The sequence below is a fragment of the Heterocephalus glaber genome, unplaced genomic scaffold (genome assembly GCF_053883595.1).
Source record: "Heterocephalus glaber isolate CG9 unplaced genomic scaffold, H.glaber_assembly_v1.0 deba00001745, whole genome shotgun sequence".
In the NCBI taxonomy this organism is placed as follows: domain Eukaryota; kingdom Metazoa; phylum Chordata; class Mammalia; order Rodentia; family Bathyergidae; genus Heterocephalus; species Heterocephalus glaber.
The window spans coordinates 325,337-344,188 of NW_028258451.1; the positions used below are offsets into that span (position 1 = coordinate 325,337).

At 49.0% G+C, this 18,852-nt stretch overlaps 1 protein-coding gene across 1 annotated transcript; it reads left to right on the top strand.

Moving 5' to 3' along the window:
* Nucleotides 1–2,413: 2,413 nt before the first annotated feature.
* On the top strand, nt 2,414–18,672 carry LOC101701247 (cytoplasmic tRNA 2-thiolation protein 1). The gene is made up of 4 exons (XM_021245719.2): nt 2,414–2,539; nt 5,308–5,505; nt 5,744–6,283; nt 6,893–18,672. Exons 3-4 carry the CDS (start codon nt 5,770–5,772, stop codon nt 7,453–7,455), a joined length of 1,077 nt encoding a protein of 358 aa, XP_021101378.2. The 5' UTR covers nt 2,414–2,539; nt 5,308–5,505; nt 5,744–5,769; the 3' UTR covers nt 7,456–18,672.
* Nucleotides 18,673–18,852: the final 180 nt, after the last annotated feature.

Below are 18,852 nucleotides of genomic sequence, written 5' to 3' on the forward strand. Positions count from 1 at the left end.
GAGAGAAGAGTACTATATTTACAAGGGATACTGGCAATTTTAGGAATGATGGTAGAGAATGTAATCTCTGATCTTCAGGTTTATCCCTGGGATGCCTCTGGGCTGAAGGCAAACGAGTGTCATCAAGATTTGTAGGATATGTGCTGCTCCACACTGGTCCCAATTATCATTTTGAAGTCAAAGTTTATGAATAGATGCATACAGGAGCCTGTCAAAAGGGACTGAAAAGCTTCTTAGAGGTTTAAATCAGCAAGCATCTTCAGGCAAACTAGAAGCAGGCCAAGGAATCAAATCTTAAATGTAAGGCAGGCATAGAAAATTCTTTAAGTTTTTAAAGCACTGAAGGAATAAGAATCCAATTTTAGTTGTGCATTCTCTGTTGTGAGACAGGCATTAAGAAGAACTACCTGCTGGAATTATTCCAGCATTTTAGCTGGAAGACAGCTTACAAAGGAGCACTGCTCCATGCCCTCAGGCTTTTGAGTAAGATTCATACACTCAGCCATCCCTTCATTAAGCAAAATGAGGAAAAACTGGACCCCACCAATAAGGTGGAAATACATCCCATTCACATAATCAAATGTTGAAAACATCAGCTAGATTTGATGCTGTCCCTTGGGGGACCAACACCAGTCTTTGAAATATCCTGATAGAGTGGCTCAGCAGCAATTTATGGACATATAGGCTGAAGATAGCAAGGCTCATAGTTTCAACTTCCCAGCTGTGAATGCTTGTGAATGAAGACGATGTGTGACCCATGCCACGTTGGCTGGTGTTCAGCTGCTCTGTAACAAAGCTTCAATGGTGACTCTTACGTTCCTTTCCTAAGCAAGGGTGCTGGTGAACTTGGAGGAATGACTTGTCTTAGATGGTATGAGTGGTCTCACAGTCTCAGGGCATGTTTCCTGCAGAAGTCAGAATGGCTGGTGGCTTCTGTGGAGCTACGAACAGAACAAGTGTTACATTACACATTGCTCAGTATGAATGAGTTCCATTTCCAGACCTTCTTCTCCTCTTAGAACCAGAAAGGCTGCTGCCCTGGAATGCGCAGTTGTGCAAAGTGTGGTCTTCAAAGACAGATCCTCTCCCCACACTGCAAACACCTTAGAGCCGGGGAGTTTCACTGATTTTAAAAAATGACTGTTTCCTTATTCCTCTTTCGTAACCGTTCTCAGAATTAAGGAGGTTATGACTTAAGACACATTGCCATTGACTCTTGGATTATGGATAATGAAAGTTTAATTTTAAACAATGACAAAAATGGTTTTGGTGCAATTAGGCGACTTCCATTTCACTACTGTGTAAAGGTGAACTAAGCATGACAAAAACAATTACATTTTTAAAAGGTTACTTCAGAGTTATATTGAGTTCAGAAAGGGTTTTTGATGTTTTAAATTAGCAGGAACTCTCATGTATGCTGCATTCAAACCATTAGTGTACATCCATATTTTCCAAGTGACATCAAACTATTTTAACAATAAATTGTATTTTCAATCGTGGAAAGCTCTCTCTGGTTTCCATGGTGTGCCTGTCCATCCCTCAGAAGTCTACTGTTTTGGGGGAGCCAGGGAGTTTCTTAAGGGAGGCTGGACTTCCTGGTTCTGCTCTGTGAGTGGCCTCAGAAGGTTCCTAACATGTGTCCCCCACTCCACCTCTTTTCTGAGGCTGAGGGAGCCAGTGCTGAGAGATGACAATGCCCACACCTCTCTCTACCCCAAACCAGGTTCATCAGGTACCTCTTTTCCATGAAAAGAGAGAGGTTCAGGGAGAGAGGATTTTGGCTGACCTAGTTAGCACCCCAGCGCCCACATTATACAGAAAACACAGCTCCCAAGAGGGAAGATGCAAAACCAAACCATGCAGAAGCCTCTGTTCCAAAGGCATTCATTCTGTCGTTAGAAAAGTTTTTTTTTAAAGAACGGAATCTAATCTTTTCTCAGGGAAATAGCTTTTGGGGTAGATCTATCTGTAAGGTTCAAAAATGGATGCTCTAAATCAGATCGCGCTTTTGTTGTAAGGCTGCAGAACTTTGTGAACTCTACACTTCCTGACCCGGCCCACCGCACGCGTAGAGGTTTGCAAACCGCTTCCTCCAGTAGCAGCTCCATGCAAGCAGAGGTCCCAGTCAGGCACGCACCTACTCCCGCGCCTCCCTACTTCTCCCTTTCTCACCCCCATCTTTTCCTCCCCGACGTACCACCAATTCTCACACCCCTACAAGACCACAAAAACTGAAAAATAGCCATCCTATCTTTGGAATTAAGTGCCAGCACCACATCAATTCCAAATACCGATCGAACTCCTGCGCAGGCGCAGACCGCAAACGGGTCGGGCCCTCCTAGCGCACGCTGGGGTCAGAAGGTCGGACGTACGACCCTGGCGCGAGGATCGCCGGGAGTTGTAGTCCTGCCTCGTCTGAGAGCGTAGGCGCCCACAGTGAGCTGTACACGGCTGACCCAGAGCCTTCTGGGAGACCGAGTCCCACCGCCCGCTTCCGCATTTTCTGCGGCTCGGATCCTCCCGCGCGGGTTCGGCCCAGGTGAGCGCCCACCCTTTGCCGGTCCTTTGCTACACTGCCGAGTCGGAGCTGCAGTTCTCTGTATTTTTCTCCCAGCATTCTGGCAGGCGTCCCTGGAAAGGCCCCCTTTCGTGACCCCCGACGCCTCTCTCGCGGGAGTGCCCTCAGCAGATGCTGTGCGGCTTAGACCCTGCGTGGTCAGGGCTGGCCTGGGGTGCTCAGAAGGCTGTGGGAGCGCAGAGGCGGCGCTACTTAGCCGAGTTCAGGACCCACTTCCCAGGGCCGAGGACAGCGCTATCACGTTCAAGGAAAACTCAGGTTCTCTGCCCTAAACCCACCCGTCTCACAGGTCTTTCCCTTCTCGCTTGTCTCCCACCTCCACACGAACCTTCCAAGCGCCCAAGCCAATACTTCGGAGTTGTCCCGAATCTTGTTTCTGTCGTCCACATCCTCCCAGAACCAAGTCTGCGAATCGCACGGGCTGTATCTCCAGAATCTGACCATTTCTCCCCGCCCTCGGCCCCTACTGCCTGCACTGTGCTCCCAGTCCTCGTGGATCTGTGTAGGAGCCACCCCACCGTTCTGCCTGTTTCTGCCCTAGCCTTTTGCCACTGTTGCAGGCCAAGGGATCCCGTTGAGATATAAATCAGATCTAGTTACCCCATAGCTTAAAACAGTCCAGTCGTCTCATCTCATTCAGAATAAAATTCAAGCTCTTCATGTTATCAACTTCCAAGGCTCCATTCCTTTGTGGTCTTCAATTATAACTTTCCGGCCAAATGAACATAGCCAGACCCTGGCCTTTGGATCCTTTGCACTTACTATCAACTCTGGAACATTCTTCCTACTTTTTCTAATTCTTGACTCAACCTGCTGGGCTCAGCTCAAAGGCTTTCTCTGACCACGCCTGCTTAAAGAACCGCCTCCCCATTCCCTCAGCTGCACCACCAAGGATAATTTCCTCACATTGCTTTTTCTTATTCGTAAAACTTGTTTACTCTATCCATGGTTTAGCTCTTCCATTAGGACATTTAGTGCCCACAGAACTGTGACCCCTTCTGTTTTGCTGCTATGTCCCCAGTGACTGGAGCATGTTGGCTACATAGAAGGCACTCAGTGGTATTTGCTGAATGAATGATACTGTAGCTTGAGCTGAAAGTAAAAGAACCAAGTCACCATAGCATTCAGCAAAGAATGCTCACACAATGAAATTAGCCCAAAGCGCAGGGTGGTGGTGGAAATCCCACCAGCAGTTCTTCCAGGTGAGGTTGGTGAGGGTAAGGGATGAAGGGCCACAATGGACCTGAAACACCCAAAGCAGGGTTGTAGCAGGGGTGGGAGTGAATCTGATGAGGACACTAGGAGATGAACCCCAGGACTAGGTGACTGTAGGTTTAGAAGATGTGAAAGATGAGCCCAGTTCTGGTGGGGTACTGGGTGGAAGGGGCTGCTCTGGAGAGACAGAAAAACAGCTCAGTAACTTCCTGCCTTGGGTGGCAGTGGCAGGTCAGTTTGGGCACTGAAAAGATGTGAAAGCAGGCCAGTGGGGATCCTCATTTGGGCGTTTGGAGGACCAGGGTGGTGGGCACTGTGATTTAGAGTCACCACAAAGAGAATGAAAAGATGTGCTGGGAGGGCCATTTAGAACCCTTCCAAAAGAGATTGAGTATGAAGAGAACAGAGGGAGGACTGAGTCAAAAATAGGGAGAAAAATAATTCAGAAGGCTGTGCTCACCTGTGACAGATGTCCCAATGGTCATGACAGGTGAGTCCTGAAGGCTGCTTGCTTCAGGGAGAGGGAAGAATGCTCTGAACAGAGGAGAGAGCCGGTGCCAGCATCTGGAGGCAGGCGTGTTCCTATAGAGACCAGTGTGGCAGAAATGACAGTGAGAGGAGGTGGACGCTGTTCAGAGAAGAGGTCAGAGTTCCTACGGCCTCATAGGCAACTAACATTTACCAAAGTGAGATGAGATCCCGGAGAAGATACTGGGCAGGGTCCCACTGGCTGCTATGTGGAGAAGTGCATGTATAGAAGAGGGGAGGCAGAGGCAAGGCGTCCAGTGATGGCCCAGACTAGATCGCCAGCCCTGGAGATGGTGAGAAGTGCCTGGCTTCTGGATTTGTTTTGAAGCTACAGACAAACAGAATTTGAGTATACTCCATCCTCAGTGGGGCTTTTAAAGTTAAGATGAGCGCTGACGGAGGGAGACAAGCGTGGTCCTGGTCCTCAAGGCTTCTGGCCTGAGCCCTTTACTGCAGGAGAAACCTCTTCGCTTAAAGGAATTGGGAATTTGGGATTTGAGATACCCATTAGATAGCTGAGTGGCACTGGTCCCTGGCCTCATGGTACAGACACTAAAAATATAGTCATAAAGTAATTCTGAACCTTCTCGTTAATCCAAGAAAGCCTGACCTGCTCTGAATCGTTAGGGGCTACTGCAGCAGTGCAATCTGGAGATGAGCAGGGGGACTGAGCCCGGTGAGGTTTTACGAGTTCCCCAGGCAAGCAAGACCAAGGAAGGTGTGGGTGGAAGGCTGGAGCCCCAGCTGGGCGGGGAGGGATGAGGCAGGAAAGGGAATGCGAGGGGTCAAGGATGGGCTCACCTGTGTCTCCAGGAGGCTACAAAATCTTTGCATGTAAAATAGGTGCAGCCTGGGTCGGAGGCAGAGCCGCGATCCTCTGCCTCTATCTCCACAAGAGGTGATCGCCCTGCCTTTCAGAAGAGGGAAGGAGGGCCCATTTTAGCAGAGCGTCCAGCCTCCCAGAATGAATCCTATTGGTCTTTCAGGTTTATCCTCCTTCCCCTGAACAGAAGCGCAGGCCCTGGCCTCCCTCTGCACTTAAGTCGCTCTTCTCCTAAGCTCTGAACTACCCACGGGTCCACAACAACCACAGCCGTCCTGTCTCTCAGATCAGGGCTGTAGCAAGGAGCTGTGCAACTGGCCCTTAAAGGCACCGCCATCCCTCTGAATGGACAGACCTAATTGTGAGTATAACCTGCTTCTCTCTTCCTCTTTCCTCCTGAAACCAACTCTTCTTCTCTCCGTGCGTAAAGGGTACAATCCAGGAAGCCTTCCCGCAGACAGCGAAACCCTTTCCGCGGAACCCGGCAGAAACCTCCAATCCCAGCTCAAGACGAAGCTCCTCCCCTTGCCCACGTGTCCTGGTCCATTCCACACAGCGACGCCATCCAGGCCTCACGCGTCACCCACTTCTCTCCCCAGGAAACGCCGTGCCCCGTGACCCCGCGATGCCCGCCCCGACCTGCGCCTCCTGCCACGCGGCCCGCGCCGCCCTCCGCCGCCCACGCTCGGGGCAGGCGCTGTGCGGACCCTGCTTCTGCGCCGCCTTCGAGGCCGAGGTGCTGCACACGGTGGTCGCGGGCCGCCTGCTACCGCCCGGCGCCGTGGTGGCTGTGGGCGCCTCGGGCGGCAAGGACTCCACCGTGCTCGCGCACGTGCTACGGGAGCTCGCGCCTCGCCTGGACGTCGCGCTGCGCCTCGTGGCCGTGGACGAGGGCATCGGCGGCTACCGCGACGAGGCGCTGGCGGCTGTGCGACGCCAGGCGGCGCTCTGGGAGCTGCCGCTCACCGTCGTGGCCTACGAGGACCTCTTCGGGGGCTGGACGATGGACGCCGTGGCCTGCAGCACGGCCGGCACCGGCCTCGGCCGCTCCTGCTGCACCTTCTGCGGGGTGCTGCGGCGCCGAGCGCTGGAGGAAGGGGCGCGCCTCGTGGGAGCCACGCACATCGTGACCGGTGAGCGCATGCACGGCAGAGGGAGGGCGATGGAGGAGTGCAGCCCATGCCCTTGAAGGGGCACATTCGCGGGCAGAGGGGAGGGCAGGGAAAGGAGGGTGAGGCACATGCCCAAGAACGGCGACCTCTGGCCTGACCGAAGGGGAGGAGCCTACAAAGGATGCGGATATGTGTGTGTTCCATTTTGGGGATGGAATCGGGCTGGCCTTGCAAGGCTCTGATCCTGCCATCATTTTGGTTATATACACACTGGCAAATAGAGGGATGGACGGAGTACTCTTTGGGGTCAGGACTGGTTGTCTAGTGAAAAAAAAGACATCTGTCATATTTTTAAAAATCAAAACGCTAAATTTTTAGTAGCATTCTGTGTGTCTCCCTTCACAAAGGGAGGGGTGTGAAGCAGTTTCTCCCATCTAAGGTCCTCTGTAGCTAGGCACGATGGCACATGCCAGTAGTACCAGCTGCCCCAGAGCCTGAGAAGGAGCACGAATTTGAGCCCAGCTTGAGCAACTTATGGAGACCCTGTCGCTAAAGAAATACGTGAAAGGGGTAGGGAAGTAGCTCAGTGGTGGAGCGCTTGCTGAGCATGTGCGCGCCCTTGAGTTCAATCCCAAGAGCCGCAAAAACAAATAAATACAAAAAGTAAAAATAATAAAAAAGAGAAAGAGGAAAGAGGTGCAGCAGGCGGGTGCCGAGCGCGCCCCGAGTCCTCCGGGGCAGCTGTGCGGGCTTCTGGCTGTGCCTTCCTGCGCGGCGACTGGTCGAGGGGGCGCCCTGCCGCGTTGCAGTTCACCTCACAGAAGGAGGTGGTGTTGTACGCGCACTTCCGCCGCCTAGACTACTTCTCCGAGGAGTGCGTGTACGCGCCTGAGGCCTTCCGCGGCCACGAGCGCGACCTGCTCAAGCGCCTGGAGGCGGGGCGGCCTACAGCGGCCCTGGACCTCGTGCACTCGGCTGAGCGCCTGGCGCTGGTCCCGGCCGTGCGGCCCCCGCGGCCCGGCGCCTGCTCCTGCTGCGGGGCGCTGGCCAGCCGCGCGCTCTGCCAGGCCTGGGCACTGCTGGAGGGCCTGGCCCGCGGCCGGCCCCGCCTGGCCATCGGCGAGCACCGAGGTGCAGGGGACGCGGAGGGGCCGCGGGGCCTCGCCCAGGCCAAAGTGAAGGCCGCCGCCGCCCTGTAGGACCCGGGACCCTGCGCGTGCCCGGGACTCCGAAGAAAGGGGAGCTGCCTCGGCCTGGCCTCCCACGCAGGCTTGGGAGGGGACGGGCCGTGACCTTGTGACCGAGACCTGCGAGGGCCGCTGCTTACTGAGCGCCGCTGTGGGGTCTGCGCAGCTTAGGGTGGCCCTGCGCTGGCATCGGGAAAGTCACCCGCAGGGTGGCGCGTGGCCTTCACAGTCGCCGTCTGGACGCCTCTGCCCGTGCTTCCCGCCCAGCAGGCTGCTCCTCGCCTCGTCCCCCACCCCACGTGGCTCCACGGCGCCCTGATGTTATGCCCCCCCCCCCCCATCCGCATCCTTCCCCACCAGAACCTCGCCTGGCGCCTCCGTGGCTTTGGAGGCGGAGGTGGGTGAGCCTGGGCTAGTGACTAAACCCCACTGATCCTCCCTGTTCTCCTCTGAGAATGAAATCAAGTCGCTGTGGGAAGGACTCAGTGCTGTGTGACTTGGCCGATCATATTCGGGTTTGGCCACCCCAGGGCTCTTGGTTTGGGGGTTGCTGTCCAGGAGGTAGGGAAGTCCAGACCCTGACACTTCCTGCCTGACCCTTGGGAAGACTCAGGGATCTCAGACCCTCTCTGGCATTTGCTGCGCTGGCTCCCTTGTCACGAACGCCCTCCCCTCTCATCCCCCTGCTCCAGTCCGGCAGGGTCCTCCTAGAAGCTTCCCTGGCTTCTGTCCTCCCACCACATCTAGCCCTTGGTGTAGGGCTCTCCGCAACCCCAGCCCCTCAGCCCTCTCTTGACTGTGTGGCCGTCTGATGCTTCTCGGTGTTTTCTGGCCATTTGGACCGATGTCTGAGGATGCAGACCAGATCTCCCCTCGTCAGATAATACACTATCAGTCATTCAAGAAACCCTTATTCATTGTAGGGGCTTTTCTAGGTGTTGGTTAAAAAAGAAAACTCCTGGAGCCTACAGACTTGCAGGACAGAGGTAATGAATATACCATGCCAGGTGATGAGAAGTGCTGTGAATAAAAGTAAATCAGAAGAAGAAGGCAAGCATAAAATAGTGCTATTTTAGTTTGGGAAGCCAAGATGTCTTTGAGAAGGTGAGTTTTAGGCAGATACCAAAATAAAATAAAGAGATTACTAGGCTTTACAGAGAGCTTGTGACAGCAGAGACCATGAGACACACATACCTATACAAGACAATCTGAAGACATTGAAGAACTGCCAAACTGGCCAGTATCCCAAAGAAAGGAGCATCTTACTCGTTTTTTTTTTTTTTTGGAGACAGGGTCTCCCTATGTAGTCCAGGCAGTGAACTTGCCGTGATCCTCCTGCCTCTGCCTCCCAAGTACTGGGATTACAGGCCAGAGAATCTTATTCTATTGGAGGAGCCATGAGACCAAGGAAGCAAGCAGGAAGCATAGGCTAAGAGGTGGGAACCTAAACTGAGGTTTCAGCTGTGTCGTGGGTGGGACAGGAGACAGAAGTCCGGAGCTAGCAAAGAAGACAGGATGTAGGGACCAAAATCTTGGAGGAAAGGGAGGAACACCGTGGTGACCTCAGCATTATGCTTAGACTTTCCCCTTGGCAATCTCCTGAAATTTGGTAAGTAAAATTTGACGTTTAGAGACCTTAGACCACAAATAGGGGTGGAAAAGGGTGACAAATTAGAAGTAAGGGTCAACTGGAAGTAGGCCCATCCACAAAGGACCAAACCCAGTTTCAAATCCAAGCCCAGACTGGGATTGGATTGAGGGGACCTATCTATGTACTTGCAAGAAAGGGAAATGGGATATTCTGAGCCTGTCAAACCTGTTTACATTTAAACTAATTAAAATTAAGTTTAAAACTCATCTCTGTAAGTGCTGTACAGCCACACGTGACCATAATGAACAGTACAGTCCACAAAAGGTTTCCATCATCGCTGCAATGCTGTTCTAGACTGTTCCTGAACACAGAGGAAGACTCTTTGAGCTATAGCCCCAGAACATCTCTTTATTTTTTTTACACAAAATACTGTATTCAATAAAAAATTAACAAGGATGCCAGGAGGTATGACAAAATAACTGAACACCAAGAGGAAAAACAGCATGGATAGGATCACAGGTCATCCACATCTAGGAATTTTAGGTGTAGAACTTAACTCTCATGTTCAAGTGATTAGATGCTAAAGTGGAAAATTTCACAATTGAATTAGAAAACATCCAAAAAAAAAAAAAAAGCAGGCAGACAGAAAGGAATAACTAGGACCAGACTTACCCTTCCACCATATACAACTATAAAATGACATACGAGGCAATTTTCTCTGCTCTGCTCCACAGGCAGCTTGTGTTCCCAGCCACCAGCCATCATGACTCCAACGACCTCAGGCCCATCACCCGCTGCTTGTTCTTGTGCTCAGTAGCTGGGCGGAGGCAGTGGCTTTCCATAGGATCCTCAGCAGACTTCCCCTTAGGTGTCTCACATTAGCAGAAGATGTGCTTAGCTCTTCAGATTTTCTCAAACTCCATCTTGTCCACCCACATCCATGTTTTAAACCTGTGAATGGTTTAGTAACACTTTTCTTTCCTTCCCTCTTCAGAACATTGCCTCTTAGCTTGCATCATGTTTGTGTTGAAGCCTAGGTCCTCCAATAAGCCCCTTACTCTCATAATTTCCTTTGACTGTGTTTCTCCAGCTGCACTCTGATGCAGTTAGAGATAATTGTAGACTCTGGGTCATAAAATCTTTCTCCAGAGCATATTTACTGTTGCTTGTAGCAGGTAGATCACTCTCATCTGATCAGGGATTGAGGCAGTTTGGAGTCTGGTTTCAATTCTCATGAAGTATCATCTATTTCCAGCCCACCTTTACTCTGTAAGTTTCCAACTTACAGAAGGATCTCATTGTTCACCAGGGACTCTTCTTTGGCAGGTCTTAAGCCACAACTTTCAGTCCTCTAGCCCCATGAGACTCATGCATGTGCTACATAGCTTCTGTCTGCTTGGAATCAATCTATTTGAAGAAAAATGCCTGAATACAGTACTTGGCTCATGTCTCATGGCACCCTACTTTTATACATTTACTGTGCACATTTTCTTTCCATGGACTCCAAACACTATCTAGCTTTTCAATTTTTTTTCTCTTTTCAAACCAATGGCCTGGAAAACCACTGTCAGAATCATGTCACCTGAAGAAGAGAGTTTGCTGAACCATCCTGATCTAGTGCCTCTGCCCTTATTTGTGTAGGATGCCACCCACCAAGGAACTCCTCCACAGCCCTTGTTTGTCCCATGACTGGCTAACCTGTCTCCAAGCCATGAGCCACACCAGAAGGTTATTTGCTCTGTGGCCTCACCAACAGTGGGAAGTGTCACCAACAGATGACTCAGGAGTCCATGCTGTCTCTGGGCCTGCGTACCCCACCCTGGTGTTCTCTTCTAGGACATTTCTGCCAGTTATATTTCTATCACTGTGACAAAATACCTGAGATAAACACCTTATAAAAAGGAAAAGTTTATTTTGGCTCATGCTTTCGGAAGTTTCAGCCCACAGTCACTTGGCCCAGTCTCTTCTAGGCCTGTGGTGAGGCAGTGCATTGTGGTGGAAGTACATGGTAGAGTAAAGATGCTCACCTCAGGGAAGCCAGGAAACAAAGAGAAAGCAAGAAAGAGGAAGGGGCTGGGAACAAAATATTCCCAAGAACACACCCCCAGTGACAGACTTCTCTTACTAGGCCCTACCACCTATTTTTCACCACCTCTCAATAACCCGTTAGGTTATGAATCTGTAAATAGATTAATATGAGTTCAGAGCCACCAGGATCTGATCACTTCTGAAGGCTGCATCTCTGAACACTGCTGCACTGGAGATCAAGTCTTCAACAATGAGCTTTTTTTTTTTTTTTTTTTTTTTTTTTTGGTACTGGGGATTGAACTTGGGTCCGTGCACTTGTGCAGCAGGTGGCGAAACCACTGAGCTAAATCCCTGGCCCTACAATGAGCTTTTGGGGAACACTGAAGGTGCAAACTCTTAACATCTGCCGTGCTCAAGGAAAACCTAGGTGTCTCTGTGTTCCTCATCGGGAGCATCTTTTACGCTTGAGATGGAGGTCTTGGGAGAGGTGGGTTTGCCCTAGTCTTCTGAGCTAAATCCCTGGCCCTACAATGAGCTTTTGGGGAACACTGAAGGTGCAAACTCTTAACATCTGCCGTGCTCAAGGAAAACCTAGGTGTCTCTGTGTTCCTCATCGGGAGCATCTTTTACGCTTGAGATGGAGGTCTTGGGAGAGGTGGGTTTGCCCTAGTCTTCTCTCATAGTGTAGACTGTTAGGTGTGGTCACTGGATTATCCAGACGAGGATGGCTCCTTCTGAGAATCAGCAATCGTGGACTGGATCTGAATCCATGTGGGGGATCCTGACGGGGAACGTCCAAGGAACAGGGTGCATGGAGTGTTCTCATCACCACCACAAGGAGTGTGTGTTTGGGCACAGTGTCTCAGGGTGGCCCATTGCCAGTAGAAGTTGTAGGACATCCTACCTCCTGGATAGGTCCAGTATAGGGACAGCAGGATCCCTTTGTCCCCAGACTCCAGGTTCTTAGGATGTGAATGTCAGGTACTTAGGTCAGCAGTGGAGGAGATGGAGGACCTAAAATACAGAGGCGGGCATGGCCCTAGGAGTGGCCTCTGCACAGCCTTGAGCTGGCCCCTTCCACTTGCCCTCCATGCCCCCTGTCAGCCCCAGCCCCTGGATGAGGCTCCTCCCTACCTGTCACATGCACACAGTGCATCTTTTATTTGTAATAGCACCTCACAAGAAGTCTTCCCACAAAGGAAAAATGTTCTCTTCCCCCATCCTGGCATCCTTGGTGCTGGTGGAGCAGCTGGTGGTCTGGAGGTTTCTCCGGAGGTGGCCAGGGCCCTTGGCTCTCTTCCTGCATCTCTTGGCCTGGTCTGTGTGTAGAGATAAGGGGGCTATGGTATATGTTGACCCCATCCACAAATCAAGAGATACAATTTTAGAATTGACACAGATGTTTTAGGATGAGAGGTCAGAGGATGAGAGGCAGTTTTTCCTACAGTGTATCTCCAGTTCTCATGTCTGCAGCCCCTACCATGCATGTTCCTCCATGTAGCACCCCAAAATGAACACTCAGGACCCCCTACACACTCACAGAAGGAAAAGGAGTAGGATTTGGAGTAAGCAAGTCTAGAACTGCTGATGTCACCTGGTCAGTCCCTTGTCTCAAGGTCAGGGGCAGAGACAGGAAGAGCAGACAGCTGGAGATGTTCTGTATCGGGCTGTCCCAGACTTTGCCCCCCATTCCCTGAAACCACTACCAAGGAAGTAAAGGCTGAACTCTTCTCACTCCAGCTGAGTGATAACGGGTCTGTGGCCCCTTCTGCTTGCTCCTCTGTCACTCACATGGTGTCTCCTCCAGTTGTCTAACTCATTGTCCCTTCCTTCCTTCCCTCCCTTCCTCCCCCCCTCCATATCTCCTCACTTGGAGTTGTTGGAGCATCTCTCTCAGAGCAGGAGGGCCTGGAGTCCAGGACATGCCTAAAACTGAATCTTCTCTTTCTCATGGACCTCAGCTGAGATGTGGTCGGAAAAGAAGCTTTCAGAAGGGGTGGCTGACCTCACGCCCATCTAGAAAGGTGTCTGTAATGGTCAAAGCAGCCTTTGAGACTTGGGGCCTTGGACCGAGCCCCAGACTTGGGTGTAGTGTTTGCAGTTTTCTGGTGTTAGTTAAGTTCAGGTTGCAGCTGGACCTACCTGCATCTTTCAGCACATTGTCTGATTTCCCACGAGCCCTTCATTTGTACTTTTGGAATGAGCTTTGACTTCTGGACCGTTTCACCAACCCTACAAGCCTCCCCTTCACAGTATCTATCAAATCTCCCTCTCCTCGCCCCACCACCATTTCCCCTGACCTTGCCTGGCCTATTCTGCCCCTCACAACAACTGTGTCCATCTCGTGGGTTGCTGAGGCCACAGAATCCTTTTCCCAATCTGAGTACCTACTGTTCATGTAGAATGGAGGAAAAGTTAGAATGTGTTTCTGTAACTGATCAGCTAAAAATGTAAGCTCTCAACCAGACTCCTAATTCTTCATTCCTTCATTTGAGCTAAATCAGGACTTTGACATAGAGCCAGGCACAAAATAGAGACACAGTGTTCTGTTGTCCAGAGCTCCCTGACAGCACAAAGAAGGGAGTAAAATCCAGAGGAAAACATCAGCCAGCTGGGCAGTGAGGGGAGGAGGGGAAGGAATCTGACACAGTTTTGTAGAGGGAAAGAGTCAACCCTGACAGGCAAAGAAGTGGCCTGTGAGAAAGGTGCCGTCTGTGAAACCGGGCCTTCCTAGGACCAGGTCGGGGATGTTCAGGGGGAGACCGAGGAGGAAGTTGGATGCCCCTTACCTGAACTTATGTCCAGAGGACAGAATATCACCAGCCTCACTCCACAACCTTTAGTTTGCATCTGAGACTGCCGAGCTCTGTCTGCAGAGGGCGCTCCGTTCACCATGCCTGACTTGGGAGGCAACTAATTGCAGGGCGGGAGCTCTCCACGGTGCTGATTCATAGCCGGGCTGACTTTAGGAAACTCGCCCTTAGCGCCGTGGACCCAAATTCGAGGTCACAAGGTCCTGAGGCTCAAGTCAGCAGAGGAGCTGAGCCAGAGGGCTTCAGAAAAGCAGGGTCCTTCTTGGAAAGGAGCTAGGGGAGAAAGTGGGAGTGGGAAGGCCATCTCTGCTTACCTTCTCACCCTTCTTGTTGCTCTCAGTTCATTCTTTAGAACTTGTGGTGACAAGGAAGGGACAGGAAGAAAGAGGTATTTTTCTGAAGTTTTGTATTACACTGATGTTTCTGGTCCCCAGGTTACACTTAAGTTGTAAGTTAAGTTGCAGGAGATTAAGAAAGAGAGGGATGTTCTCTGGAGCTCCCTGAGTGCCAGGCCCAGGCTGTGTCTTTGTATATATTGCTCCATCTGACTCTCACCATCAATATGAGAGAGGTTGGTTAATAATTCTTATTTGAGGCAGGCATAGTGGCACACATCTGTAGCTCAGTGTGAAGACCCTGGGTTCAATTTCCAGAGTCACACACAAACACAGACTCCTACTTCATTTGACAGAATGAAAAACCAAGACTTGACATGGTAAGTTACCTTCACAGGATCTCTCACATCATTGGTGCATATTTGGACATGGAATTGCAACCACTCTTACCTGGTAAAATAGAGAGAGTGCTCCTGGATCACCTTGCTACTGGATCACAAGAGAAACCAGAAGATCAGAAGATAAAGATTGGGAAAGTTTTCCATCTAAAAAACATGGGCCAACAGACCATACTCTAGGAATGGCGGTGGCAGCAGAGTAGGAGAGGTGCCCAATGGAAGGGAATCTACAGGTTTGAGGTCAAGTCTCCAAGGACCGTCTCCTGACGCTTACATTCCCACTGGTCCAGGGCACTCTATTTCCAGTGGACACAGAATGCTTACTATTACCGAGGAGTGGTCACTCCGCACGTTCCACTGCAAGGTCCCGAGAGGAGGAATTGCCCAGTGAATTTCTACATGTCATAGGGGAGCTACCAAGCTAGTCAGCCACCACTGACAGTTAAGATCTCAGGGTGAACTACAGAGAGAACATAGCTTTTGGGGACTATTAGGTCAGCTGTGGAGGAGACTGAGAAAGAAGCTGAGTGTCTAACTAGAGTGTGTAGGGATCAAGGATAATAACAAGAAATATTGGTAAAATGTGTTCACTTCCTACCCTGGGCTGGAAACTGTGAGCTGTTAGCATGTTGCATGTTTCCTGATTGCAACCAAGATGTAGAAATTTGATTTACAAAATAAACTGTATTGTGAGAACTACTTGAGACAGTCATTAAATGTTGAGACTTGCTGTAGGCACACACTGCACCCAGGGCTGGCCTGGCACTGACATCAGAGTGAATCTGGTCTGGGGTGGAGCCTCAGTGTCTTCATCTGTAAATTTCAGTGGACACCATCGCCCTGAGGGACCCTGGGAGCTTCAGTGGGGTGGGTGGGGCACTGGGGACCTGGGATCCTGGGTTGCTCCACTTCTACCGGGAGTAACTTCCTTCCAACATTCACCTACCCTAGCTGCTCCTCCCTTAACTATTTCAGGCCCCACCAGGCCTCTTGTTTTGGGTCTTTCTGATTTGCAGGACTTTTCCCTGCATCCCCCTAACCCATAATTTCTCACTGCTTTTGTACTTTGCAGCTACTGATTCTGTCTGAAATGTCCTTTGTCAAAACATTTTCAGTTTTGATGTTGCCAGTTCTGTCCAGATATTGGGTAAGAATGAGCTAAATGAGCTAGTTTTGGTCATATTGTCTTAAAATTATTTTTCTTCAAAATTTTCAATGAAAGATGACTATCGGAATATCAGCTATTTCCTAGCTTGGAATATTTTCATGTATTTTTGCTGTGAAAAATATCTTTACCATTCACAGTGTGTAATTGTCTCTCAGTTCAAGAAATAGAATGTGAAGGCACCCAGCACCTTAGGACACTCTTTGTTTCCCATCCAGTCCAATCTTCTTTGTGAGTTACCCGGCCATGTTAAGGTTTGGGATCGTATTTTTTTCCTGCCTTTGCCTGTAAGCATAATACTTGTGTGCATATCCTTAAATGAAAATTAGTACTTTATCATTTCCTATAGAGTGATGTAATAATGTGTTGTTGTTTTTTTGAGACAAGGTCTTTCTCTGTAATTCAGGCTGGCCTTGAACTCTTGGCTATCCTCCTGACTCAGGCTACTGAGTGGTGGCATTACAGGTGTGCACCACCACACTGGTAATGTGTATTTTGAATTACCAAGTACAATACACTAATTTTTCTTTTCGTGAATGTTGACATAATATACAATTTTTTTCCTTTTTCCTTTTTGCCTTCCTTGTTGTTACACTTCAAGTGCATGTGTCTTGAAGACCATGTAAATATGGTCCCTGACATTTCAGGGTTTGACTTTTGATGTTTTGACTACAATAGCATGAGAGCAAAAAACATTTCAAAGAAAATGTAGTTTGAATTTTGGACTTTGATCTCCTGCGCTGCGCTAGGTAACAAAGTCCCATCTCATGGTGCTGGACAGTGCCAGTGATCCCAGCGTCCGGTCAGCCCTGAAACTGTGAGTGAACTGTGGGTGCTTTATAGTGTGCCGTGCAGCTAACCATAGTGGTCAGTGTTTTCAAAGCATTTTGAATTTATTATATTTTCAATTTATGATAGATTCATTGAGAATAATGCCATCTTAAATTGGCAAGCACCTGCAGTTGAAATATTAATCCAAGCTGATTGTTTTTAACTGAAACATTTATCCAATTATATTTGACATAAATATTCCATATTAGATGTTTTCAGTACGTGTCACCAATTCTACTTTATCTCTCCATTCTTGCCTTCTTTCAGCTTACTAAGTTGTTATAGTACACTTTTAAATATTGTTTATAAGTTACATGATTCTAGCTCTTTTAGTCATTGCCACAAAAATTACAGCATGCACAATTAATTTACTGAAGTCTTCAGTAAATGAAAACCTCTCTCTCCTTTTGCAGAATATGTAGATATTAGGAAATGAAAATCTTCTTACTTCCATTTGTACTTAGCTTGTTATTGTCAGGAATTCTAAAACTATCTTTTGATTTATTCATATAATAAATTTCCCCATTTATTTGCTCCAAGAGATCTTTATTGGTTCTTAATTTGAGCTTCAGTACTAAATATGGATTACAAATTGATGTTAAAGATTGTTCTTTCTTCTCCTCCACATGGTTACCACTGTTAATTCAGCTGTCCATTAAACTGCTCTTCTTGTGAAGGTAATCTCTTTTTTCTCTGGTGTTGCTCAGAGTTTCTCCTTGTCTTTGGTTTTCTTTGACTTAGTTTAACCTGATACAAACTCAATGTGAGGATATTCTCCTATAAACCTTCCCGACCTAGGCAGGGCCAGAGTCTGGACTTTCATTTCTAGGGCCACATGCAAGACTACAAGCCCAAAAATCATATTTTCAATATAAGCAAATGACCTTTGGGAGTTTTGTCATTTCATCTTAGATCTTCTGCTTAAGTCTCTGAGTTCATACTTTCCCCAAACTTGTAGCCTGTTTAGTTTCCATTTTCCTTTCAGGTTTTCTATGCTTTTTGAGTGGAGGCTTTTCCTCTATCATTTTCCCCCCAGAGGATTTTATTGCTTTCAACCTGAAGCTCGATCAGAATGATTCAGCCTGTCATAATCACAGTAATAGCAAATTCCCTATGATGACTGTTACCATTATGTATATCTAAAATGTACCAATAAATGTTTTGCTTCAAAAACAAAGAACAAAGAAAAAAACCAAAGTAATAATTACAGCTCAACTGACAGTACTGAAAATGAGGTTTGGAGAGTTGATGTTTGGGATCAGTCCCTCTAGTATTACCTCGGTATTTCTTCACTCCTTTCCCGTGGACACTTTAAAGTTCAGGAATTAACAGTGCCATTTCGCTAAGCTTAGGTGGTGCTGTAGACTCTTTCATAGTGTTTGTGTTAGCACTTAAAGACCTTAATTAGTTCAGCCTTAGAGAAAGGGACGTATGGGTTCTGTCTTCAGCCTACCCTCTCAACACAGGGCTAACCTTGCACCAAGATTTGGAGGACAAGATGGTGTAAGCCAGATGAGAGTAAGGTGATGTGCCTTCCAGGAGGAAGATTTGAAACTACAAGGACACTGTGCAATGAACCAGCATGGGAGGTTTAAGGAAAGGAGAGCCAAGACGAGAAGATGGATGAGTGGGTACCAGGCAGATTAGGAAGGACTTCAGGGGTGAGAGGAGGAGGTGCTTGCTGTGTGTTGTTTACAGCCAGGGAGTCATGAATTAACACGAGCAGGAAAGAGTCTGGCTTGGCCCTTTGGCTGCTAGCCAGCCTCTCTGGGTCTCATGAATGAGATGAGGAAGGAAATGGAGCAGAAGAGATATGTTGGAAGGACTGACAGATAAAGGTGGGGTGGAGAAGTGACAGAAGACAGAAGATGCCACATCATAGATTAAATCCCAGTCTTTCCTGGGGAGGCTTTGAAGAGTTCTGGGGAGGGCAGAGATGCCAGTATGCTGCTGCCATGTTCTCTGCACCTGGCCACCCAGCTCAGGAAGACTCGCCCATGGGAGCTTTCTGGTGAAGGGGACACCAAGCTCACCCCCTGACAGGACCTCTGTTGATTGATTTCCATGTATTGTTTATTTAATGCAAATAACAGCCTTAGGTGGGACACACGATCTCAGATTCACAGGATGGGAAACCAAGGCACAGAAAGATGAAGTGAATTGCTTAAGAACAATGCCTTAGAAAGTCCTGGGAGTTGGGGGTTTGAACCCAAGTCTCTCTAATCCCATCAGCAGTCCTTCTGGAATG